The sequence below is a fragment of the Lytechinus pictus genome, chromosome 9 (assembly GCF_037042905.1).
Source record: "Lytechinus pictus isolate F3 Inbred chromosome 9, Lp3.0, whole genome shotgun sequence".
Lineage (NCBI taxonomy): Eukaryota > Metazoa > Echinodermata > Echinoidea > Temnopleuroida > Toxopneustidae > Lytechinus > Lytechinus pictus.
Window position 1 is genome coordinate 10,981,831 of NC_087253.1, and position 11,315 is coordinate 10,993,145.

Here is an 11,315-nt window from a genome sequence, read left to right on the forward strand (position 1 = left end):
CCAAAAAAAAAAAAGGGTTTTTAACAACAAATAATGATATTTCGTCGCAATAATCTTACAAGTAAAAAATACAACCCCAAAAAAGGTCTTTGATCACTTTCAAAGAAGGGTATACTGTTTTAATGGTAATTTTACCCGGCCCAGGGTAGCCACTCTCAGCTGTAATTTGGCTTCTCAAAAGGGGGACGGGTCGACTTTCCATGTATAGCCAGGCGCCTTAAGTTAGACCACTCGGCCACGGCACCTCAGCCACTGCACACAACAATCGGTTAAAAAAATTATCCAACTTTGGGTAGTTTTCAAGTTCAACCAATACTGTGTAGTTGTAACCCAAACCACACGTTATTGGTTTAAAACTAACCAGAATTGGATAAAGTTTTAACCAATAGTTGTGAGGACCGCATACATTCGTAATTCCGAAGCTTCGTTATTCCGAAGGTTCTGTTATTCCGAAGGTTCGTATTTCCGAAGGTTCGTAATTCCGAAGGTTCGTTAATCAGAAAACGAAATATGGTTCGTAATTCCGAAGGTTCGACAGTCCGAAAACGAAATGAGGTTCGTAATTCCGAAGGTTCGTTAATCTGAAAACGAAATGAGGTTCGTAATTTCGAAGGTTCGTTAGTCCGAAAACGAAATGATTAACGAACCTTATTTCGTTTTCGGATTAACGAACCTTCGGAACATCGAACCTTATTTCGTTTTCGGATTATCGAACCTTCGGAATAACGCCACAAACATTCGGATTAACGAACCCTTTTACGTTTTCGGATTAACGAACATCGAGGTATAGGCAATTTACGTGTTTCGGAATTACGAACCTTCGGAATAAAGAACCTTCGGAATTACGAAGTGTAACCGTGAGGACATGCAGTGTATGTTGCCCAACATTTTTAAGAGTGTATTATTTAGAATTTGAGATGTCATTATTTTCAGCCTGAAATACAGAAAACGTTGAATGGAAAGTTCCAATTAACAACTATCAGGGCCCCATCTAACAAAGAGTTGGGATCGATCCAAACAATCGTAACTCTATGGAAATCCAGTGTCATAATCCAGTGTCATAATTTCTTCTACCGGAAATTTGCAAAATGTCCTTTGCAAACAAAAAAGAACACACCAAATTGTCAAGAAATCAATGAATTTATGGATATACATTCATATCTGGAAAATATTTTGAACAAACATGCATTTTATATGTTGACTTTGCTGGTTTAACATAGTTGCGATTGATCGGATCAATCTCAGCTCTTTGTAAGACGGGCCGCAGGTGTGAATAAAAGTAAAGAAATCAAAGAATTAGAGCAATCAACTCATTACATGCCTTCCTAAGCTCACAAGGTCATTATGGAATATTGAGAAGCAAAAAAACAAAACAAAAACAAGTGTTAATTGTGGATTTTTTACAGTATATTTATTACCATAGAGATAATACAGCAAAATCGCTCTTAATAATAATAATATAGGGTATTTATATTGCGCACATATCCACCTTGTTAGGTGCTCAAGGCGCTCCTATATTACCCGGCTAAGCTAGGCGTTCATAGCGCACTTATCATAAGCGCACTCCATGCAAAGGCATGTGTGAGTCTGAACAATGTTGAGATCAAAATCCAATAAGTACCTGCATCAATTCGATTATAGGCCCTGTTTCACAAACCCTCCACTGGCAAGTTACAATTGTTACAAGCTACTGAAAACCTGGCATTTAATTGTCATAATTTATCTTTTTTTTTGTGAAACAGGTCCCCTACAAGAAATCTTGAAAAAATACTCAAATATTAACTTAAATGCCATACTGTACATGCATCTCTCTCTCTCTCTCTCTGTTTATATACAGTCTACTTCTTTGGAAAAAACAAAATCAAGGAACAAGATAAATACAATGTAAATAATACATTAATACATGTACATAAAAATAATTTTTTTTTAAAGTGGAGAACAGCATACATATTACTATCTATGACAGGGTTTCCTCCACAAAGATTAATTAGTTATACACAGTAAAAAATAATTATACAACGCTGTTTACTATATGAACCTTACAGTAGTTGTTTAAACATTTTAGATAAGTGTTTAAATCTTAAGCAACAAAGTTTAATTTTCAATATCTAATCTTCAAAAAATTAAACATGATTGTTTAAACGGTTAAACAAATACTGTAAGGTTCATACAGTAAACAGCGTTGTATAAAATCTTAAACAGCGTTGTATAAAATCTTAAACAACGTTTTTACTGTGTAGGTTGCTGGATCATGATGGAAAAGCAAACAAAGTATTTTTAAAAATTCAAAAAAAAATAAAATAGTGAATGTCTTAAAAACATGTATCCAATTCAAATGGGCCATTATATCAAGGGTGACCTGGGCCCCGTCTTACCAAAAGGTACGATTGATCCAATCAATCGTAACTCTGTGGAAATCCATCAGTGTCATAATTTTTTCTATAGGAAATGTGCAAAATGAATTTATGGAGATACATTTATATCTAGAATTTTTTTTAAAACAAACAACTCTGGAAATCCATCAGTGTCATAATTTGTTCTACAGGAAATGTGCAAAATGTCCATTGTAAAGAAAGGAGAACACACCGAACTGTCAAGAAATCAATGAATTTATGGAGATACATTTATATCTAGAATTTTTTTTAAAACAAACAACTCTGGAAATCCATCAGTGTCATAATTTGTTCTACAGGAAATGTGCAAAATTTCCATTGTAACGAAAGGAGAACAAACCGAACTGTCAAGAAATCAATGAATTTATGGATATACATTCATATCTAGAAAAAATTTGAGCAAACATGCATTGTATATGATGTTGACTTTGCTGGCTTTCCATAGTTGCGATTGATTGGATCAATCGTAACTCTTAGTAAGACAGGCCATAGGCGTCCCGGAATTAAAGGGACAGTCCTGTAATTCAGCCATTTGTCCCGTGAGACCCTGTCCAGGATGCCGTTTTGTCCAGTATTTCAAGATTTTTAACACAAAAATATGTGACAATATTCAAACCTTACCATTTTTTTTCTCAAATACATAGCAAGAAAAAATGAGGATGAAATATATGTTGTCTACATACTATGTCAACATCTTTTACCAATGTCGGTTTTTTTAAATGCCCAAATTTTTGGTCGCTCGCTTGTAGCCTTTTGGAAATTTTGCATTCTATAAAAGTTCAGCTCATTACGCCACTGATCTGGGGAGTGTTTTATAAAAGGACTTGTCGGACGTTTTATCCGACAAGTCCCATTTTATCCGACAGTTACCAGATCTGACAACTTGAAAATGTTGATGAAACACTCCCCAGACATCGAAGTGTCTCGTATTTTGACTGTCCATTTCTGGTCACCCTGATTATATCTAATCCCCAACAAACAGGAGTTTTGTGACATTAGCTCCGGCTGCAAATTCCAAACATTAATCAAATGACCAACTTCAATGCTGCATTTACTTATACCCTATCCTAAACCGAACCCTAAACCTAGCATAAAACCCAATTGCAACCCCAACCCTATATCTTAGACGAAATAAAGCCCAGAGCAAATGTTGTGTTTCCACAAGCAGGACCCCACAGACATGATCACCTCTGCTTACTGTTCAATGTGTGATGCCCTTAAACTCTCATAGATTGATGTTAAAGTTCATGAAATAAAGTAAACATTGAGAAAAATAATAAAATTGAGGGGAGACATACTAAATACCCTGTTTATCATTTCAAGGAAATGCCCATTTTCATAGTGATCACTTCAACCTTGAAAAATAAATAGAGAAAAGCTTATGTATCTACTCAAATTGCAAAATAAGAAACAAGAAAGTTTGTGTTTACAATTTAGTCATATTCAACAAGCTGATTTCAATTCAAGCAAGACTTAAAGTATATTTAAATCAAATTCTATGTTTGTTTTATATAATATACTTGCATGTTTTATTTAACACATCAAGAGAATTATATTCAATATTTTAACAATCGTGATACTTAGAATGAATATTACTATGCCTTAATTGCTTCTTCTTTGTTTATCTCTTTTCCTATTTCTATATTTTTCAAAAATGTTATAATGTGGATATCCATAATTTAAGCCTTTCAGATTGTGTGCAAAACACTGCAAATGCATGTAGGTGCAATTTAAAGAATATCCCGATTCATTTTTATTAGTGGATGATTTCTCATACAAGACAAGGACAAAACATCTAACATAGCAGCCTCTTTTACCATACATGTACACTGTGTTTTATCAGTTAATTTAAAGAATTAAATAGTAATTGACATTTAAGATAAACTAGTTCATATCATGTACCTATATATCCAATATACCCCTGGAAGATAGAATCATGTATTAAAGTTTTTAAACCAAAATAATAAAAACAATAAACCGCCCTCTTTGTGCAAATATCAACCCTTAATACATCAGAGAAAAAGAGTAGTTGCTTTATGTACATGAGTTGCGAACAGATCAAAACCTGACTGGTACATGCACATTAGTAATTGAGTCAGAATAACAATGGCAAGTTTAAAACCTCTTTATATTACATGAGGGATAGCGATGAAACACAGCCAGCAAAATAAATATGGTCCCTGAATAATGCATGTTAATATAAGGTAAAAAATATTCCAACAATATTGATATATGGATGCTTCTTAATTTATAAAGCTGACTAGGCGAGCTTGGTAAAAAAAATACATTGTGAATGTACTTGTAAATGTATGCCATTGGACAATGCAATATTGGGCAAAGTTCTTGTATGCTTGTTACATATATGTATTCAGTCCATTTTATAGTCCTTTCTTAATTCAGAACGCTATACACCATTTGAAAAATTGTTTATTACAGTCTTTCCAGATATTGTGGTACATGGTGTTTACCCTTTGCGATATGATTACCTAAAATTGATACAATTTAAGTTTTTCACAAAACAATGATATCAATCATACATGTACATACATGTACACCTGTACTGAACAGACTGTCATAGCAAAAATGTTGTATCCAAAGATTTGTGTAGTGGCTAATTACTTTTGGTTTGTTTACACTTTGGTTGACAACTTGACATATAGAGTGAGACAATTCTTTTCTCATGTGGAACTGCCCATTGTAAATAATTGATGTTGAACAATTTCTTTTCTCAACAAAGAAAACATGAATAACAAGCTGTACATATGTAAGTACATATAGGCACCATCAGACCACAAACTCTCAATCATACATGTAAATCTTAAAAATTCAATACTTTATTTGAGAAATGATGATATATCTATTGCATTTCGTTTAAGTATGGATCCATATTACCCACTCATAAAGTTCTTTAAGTTCACTTTTTTGTGTATCATTGATTTGTTTCTATATTTCTGATTTATTGTAGAGTGCTTCATAGAGAATATTTTGGCCTTTGATAAAGAAATATTAGGCGCTTTTTATAAGCAAGTATCATATCATTATCATTCGCAAGTTGAAAATGGAAAGAGAAATGAAACAAACCAATAATCAATAAATCAGTCTGGAAGACCAAACAGTGATGTCCTGATGATTTGGTAACACTGATGGATCATAAAACTTTACATGTAATACTATATAAGAGCACACAAATCTTTATGGACCACATTTAAAAAGTGAAGATTACTTTAATATACTTACTGTACTTTTTTCTGCAAAAACAGTTTGTGCAATGTGATAAAATGCAAGTTATATTCTACCTTCATATAATTATATTGCAATATATTATATTACAAACAGAGCAAGACTTTTTTTTTCTTTTTATTTCTAAATAAATGTAAGTTGCAATATATGTTAAAATATTAAGCAGCATTTATTAGGTATGAAAATAAGGATTCTAAGTACTATGTCTTGGAAGACAGGCTTATTTCTCTTTTTTCTCAATACCGTGTCCATAGCTCACAACAGACATGGCCATTCCCAGCTGAGCTGTGTAATAGGTTGTCATGACGATGGATTGGGATGATGGGATAGCGCTGCGGAACATATTCGTTGCAAGGACCAGGTCCGAGATACAGAACAGGACCGCGCCTATCCCGGCGGCCATTTTGGTCCACGTCCAGAGGTTCTCTGAAAACTGGACCCGGGCGATCGCCCTCCACACCATGAGCACGATGAGGATGATGTACAGGGCGCCGAGGAATGTAAGTTCGTAAGCAGCAAAACCTGGGTAGAGGAAGCCATAGACGACCCCAGCAAAGGGCATCAAGGGCACCAGGATGGATGGTTTTATCGGGTTTGTACCAAAACTAAACGCAAAGATGTACATGACGTGCGCCAGCGCGAAGAAGAGAAGTCCGTGGATGAAGTATTGGTTGACGTAGACAAGACAGCCATCGCCTATGCAGGACAGGACGAGACCGGTTAGGATTGCGAGATGGTACTTGGGAAAGACCGAAAACCCTTGCTTGCAGAAGAGGTAAATCTCGTGTATGACGAAGCCGCAAAGGCAGAGGATCGGGAGACACTTGCAAGCGATGGCCAGCCACGAGGGTTCCGGTCGGAGCAGAAAGTAGAGGATGGTTCCGTTGATGAATGGGATGAGTCTTGGACATACTGCTCTGGCCTGAAGGGAGATGAAAAGGGATACATTTACAGAAGCATATTATCATTATTGTTATTATTATTACTGATTATTACTATTGTAGTAGTAGTATATAGTAGCAGTAGTCGTTGTATATGTAATCATTTTGGACCTGATTAAAAAGCGCCGCTGTACATAATATTATAGGTACATAGGAATCTGATAGATACATGTACATAAAATCCCACATTCTTGCGACTCTTGTCAGAGGCGTCGATTGTCTGAACAGGACAGCAATTTGAAGAACTTAATTTGCAGCTTCATAATTGTTTGAAAGTTTTAATACTTTATAGGCTATTAACTGATTAAAGTAGTAACTTGGACCATTATTACAAAGCATGAATTATATATACATTTGATTGGCAAAATGCATTTTAACTGGATTTGTTTTGGTATCACACTTATATTTTAAGCCATTCTACTTCTACTTATTTCTAGGTGAAAGATAAGAGTGAGTTTTCAATAATATAGAGCAATAATAATGATAGTAGTAATAATTATAATAATAATAACAATAATCTCAATAATTATAATAATATTAATAATAATAACAATGATAGTAATACGAATATAACAATCATGACAATAAAAATAATAATGATAATAACAAAATATACATTCATAATCATGATAATTAAAACTATTTTTAGACGGACAAATGTCTAAGTTAGACCGCAAGCTTAAATTAACTTACAACATCAACTTTGAACATCTTGATCACATGCATGACTTCAGAAGTTCAGCCTCAGCCTGGAATAGAATTAGAAAGAAGAACAATCCTCTCTACGAACATTCGGTGCTGTAGACTGTAGTCGAGTAGCGAGCTGTTCACGATCACATTCAGACTCAGAGTCAGACTACTTAATTATAGTTTTTCACGAAAATCACGGAAAGTCGAACCGGGAAATTATCGAAATGCGATTTACGAATGGACTATGTGGCTACAGATTCAGTACTGGATCACTTGAAAACACATTTGAGTCCGTTCAAAGTTTAGAATCCTTTGTATGTGATCGTATTCCATTGTTTCCCCGGCCCGGCTTCAATGATGTCGTTGCATAACGTATGCGTACCGTATATACCGCGAACAATAGCAATGTTTACGTTTTCTCCGAATATGACGTTGTTCTCTCGCGGGCACGTGACCCAATCGTACTCGCTATTCGGTCACGTGCCCGAGAGAGAACGACGTCATCGCGAAAACGTAAACATTGAACTCTTGCTGCTGATACTTTTGGTATTCAGTGGTTAAATGCCCCGGATTTTATTTCTTACTTAATACCGGTACATTGTACACTACAGATATGGCAAAAATCAAATTATCTCAAAATAGGAAACAAATTGACACATAGATTTACTTTTTGTACTGTTTATTTTCTCTACAGTCCTACGTACGTTATCAGTAAGAAGTTTTTTGTTATCTTTAATTCTTGCCATGCGTTTTCTTCTCAAAAGGGAAGCGTCCTGGGTGTATTGTATGATTTCTAGACCACCTCAGAAAAATGTTGTTTTGTTCGGAAAAATCAAACATAATCAACGCTAACAAAAACATCAAAATCGGGTTTAAGTTTCGCTATTTTTTTATAAAACAGTTACATATGCACAACTGCATGAGTGACATGCAAATGATCGAGAGTCGATGATGACCCTCACTCATTATTTCTTTTGTTTTTTATTGTTTGAATTATACAATATTTTAACTTTTACAGATTTTACAATTAAGGACCGATAACTTGACTGAGCCATAAAATATTAAAACAATGGTAATACCACGGAGGAATAATTTTTTTTCATATATGACGAGGAGAAAATTAGTATATTGAAATACAAAAGAAATAGTGATTGGGTGACATCATCAGTTCCCTCATTTGCATACCGACAAGGATGTGCATATAATTGTTTTGTGAAATTAAGCAAAACTTTAAAATGTCATAACTTCTTTATTTTACATCCGATTTTGATGAAATTTTCAGTGTCGTGCTTGTTTTATTTTTCTCTTTTTATTCAAACCAAGTTTTTGTTGGGATGGACTTGTCCTTTAATGAGCAGATTTGCCAATAAAGCAATGAACAAAACAATGAATAAACAAAAAAATGAATACCCCTCTATCAATTAGATTATGTATTCCACTTATAACACAGACCTGCCAACCTCTGGGAATGAAAAATTGTATTCTGTGATAAAAAACTGTATTTTTCCCAAAAAAGTGTATTTCATAATAAAATGCTTGGTGCACTCGCTCATCGCGGCGCTCAAGCTGCATGCAAGCTAAAATGCGCACTGCTCTTGCAGATGAAAAAAACAACATTAAAACATGTGTATATCTTCACCCTGGTTTGAACAAAATGATTGAAAAAAAAAGTTACCTGAAATTACATTGATCTAATAACCATATTTGGGCACGTTTTATGAAATAGAGACATATAGAGATTATTTTTCTCAATAAATTACGATTTAGTTTTAAAAAAAAGGAATAAAAACGGCTAAAACGTATTGGTTGGCAGGTCTGATAACATATAATTTTTTCAAAAAATAGGCTAATAAAGATAATAATAAATTAATAAATGATTAATATGACGAAGAGAAAAAGAAGGAGGAATAAGAAGAATAAGGAGAAGAAAAAGAAGAAGAGGAGGAGTTTACATGTATTTTTTTTTTGGGTTTCATTTTTTAAAAATTTGATTTACTATCTATTCATTTGCATAGAGAAAATACATGTAAAATGATTTTGAGATGTAAGTACTTGCTTTGCTTCTTGGTAACACAATTGCTGCTGTGTGAATGTATTGAGAAGTAACAATGTGTGTGTGCGTGTGTGTGGGGGGGGGGGCTGGCCCATGCTAAAAATCACAATCAAATAGTCACTTAATTTGGACATTTATTGAAACAGGACATTTTATTTTTAAAACCATTCCATGGTCCTATAGGCCTTACTAGCACCAACTCAAGTCCTCTTTTCCTCAGCCCCCAGGTACCACGGTCCCTGCTGTTATGTTTGCTGGTTCCCCTCAGCCCCCATGTACCATGGTCCCTGCTGTTATGTTTGCTGGTTCCCATCTTCATTTTCACAAATTGAGACCTTTCATTTCTCCAATCTTCTACAATATTAATCTAGATAAAGGTGGAAGACGGTGCAGTGTTTGTGTGTGTGGGTGCGTGTGTGGGTGGAAGAGGGTATATGTGCGTGATCGAGTGGGTGTGTGTCTAGTGTGTGAGGGCATGCATGCTGGTGTGTGAGAGAGTCCTGAAAGGGACTGGGGTGAAAGGTGGAAGACTGTGCAGTGTTTGTGTGTGTGGGAGAGGGTGCATATACGTGGGTGGAAGAGGGTATATGTGCGTGAGTGGGGTGTGTCTAGTGTGTGAGGGCATGCATGCTGGTGTGGGTGTGTGAGAGAGTCCAGAAAGGAACTGGGGTGAAAGATGGAAGACTGTGCAGTGTATGCGGGGATAAGAGGGTGGAATAGGGTATATGTGCGTGAGTGGGGTGTGTGTGTCTAGTGTGTGAGGGTATGCATGCTGGTGTGGTTGTGTGAGAGAGTCCTGAAAAGGGGACTGGGGTGAAAGATGGAAGACTGTGCAGTGTATGCGGGGATAAGTGGGTGGAAGAGGGTATATGTGCGTGAGTGGGGTGTGTGTGGGTGTGTGAGGGCATGCATGCTGGTGTGTGAGAGAGTCCTGAAAGGGACTGGGGTGAAAGGTGGAAGACTGTGCAGTGTATGCGGGGATAAGAGGGTGGAATAGGGTATATGTGCGTGAGTGGGGTGTGTGTGTCTAGTGTGTGAGGGTATGCATGCTGGTGTGGTTGTGTGAGAGAGTCCTGAAAAGGGGACTGGGGTGAAAGATGGAAGACTGTGCAGTGTATGCGGGGATAAGTGGGTGGAAGAGGGTATATGTGCGTGAGTGGGGTGTGTCTAGTATATGAGGGTATGCATGCTGGTGTGGGTGTGTGTGAGAATCCTGAAAGGAACTGGGGTGAAAGGTGGAAGACTGTGCAGTGTGTGCAGGAGCGCATGTGCATGATTGGGGTGGTATGTGTGGGTATGTCAGTTGTGTGTGTGTGTGAGAGAATCCTGAAAGGAACTGGGATGAAAGGTGGAAGACTGTGCAGTCAGTGTGTATGTGGGGATATCTGGATGGAAGAGGGTATGTATGGGTGTGTCTGCATTGTGTGTGTGTGTGGATGTGCCGTGGCCGAGTGGTTTAAGGCGCCTGGCTATAAATGGAAAGTCCAGGGTACGATCCCCGGCCGTGGCACCTTTGCCCGTGAGCAAGGCATTTAATCTACAATGCTCATTTTATCCTGCTTTCAAATAAATGGAAATGCTATATGCATTATTGGTAACTAGGTGTGCACTTGTTAAAAAAAAAAATGAAAGTGTAGGTGTGGGTGCATGCAGGCATTTCTTAATAGCTCCATGATGCAGGTGTGTGAGAGAAAGAGAAGATTACAGATGTGGAAGGCATCAAAGGGGGTAAGACACACAGAGAGAGCGAGAGTGATGCATGGTGCAGGGGGGGGGGGAAGGGGGCTGAGGCACAATGGGCAACGAGAGGAAACCGTGTCTGAGACGAAAGGGAGGGCAGACACATTGACAGACAGAAGAAAGCGGAAGCACCTGATAAAGACTACTCCTAGGTGGAAACGGATAAATGCCTCTGCACACCTCGTAAGTGGTTCTCGATCTGATTTTGGAACAAACCACATTTTGATTATTTTCTAAAAATTATGCAAACAAAAATTA

General features: G+C 36.7%; 1 protein-coding gene across 1 annotated transcript; it reads right to left on the reverse strand.

Moving 5' to 3' along the window:
* Positions 1-1,389: 1,389 nt before the first annotated feature.
* Positions 1,390-7,698, reverse strand: LOC129268815 (lysoplasmalogenase TMEM86A-like). Its single transcript, XM_054906310.2, has 2 exons — positions 7,268-7,698; positions 1,390-6,555 (listed from the first exon to the last, which is right to left on the reverse strand). Exons 1-2 carry the CDS (start codon positions 7,298-7,300, stop codon positions 5,854-5,856), a joined length of 735 nt encoding a protein of 244 aa, XP_054762285.2. The 5' UTR covers positions 7,301-7,698; the 3' UTR covers positions 1,390-5,853.
* Positions 7,699-11,315: the final 3,617 nt, after the last annotated feature.

Bases quoted from the DNA above. Each gene is read 5' to 3' on its own strand.
- LOC129268815 (XM_054906310.2), bottom strand. From the start codon at position 7,300: ATGCATGTGATCAAGATGTTCAAAGTTGATGTT. The intron at 6,556-7,267 runs GTAAGTTAATTT...ATCTCCCTTCAG, and splicing joins AGATGTTCAAAGTTGATGTT to GCCAGAGCAGTATGTCCAAG.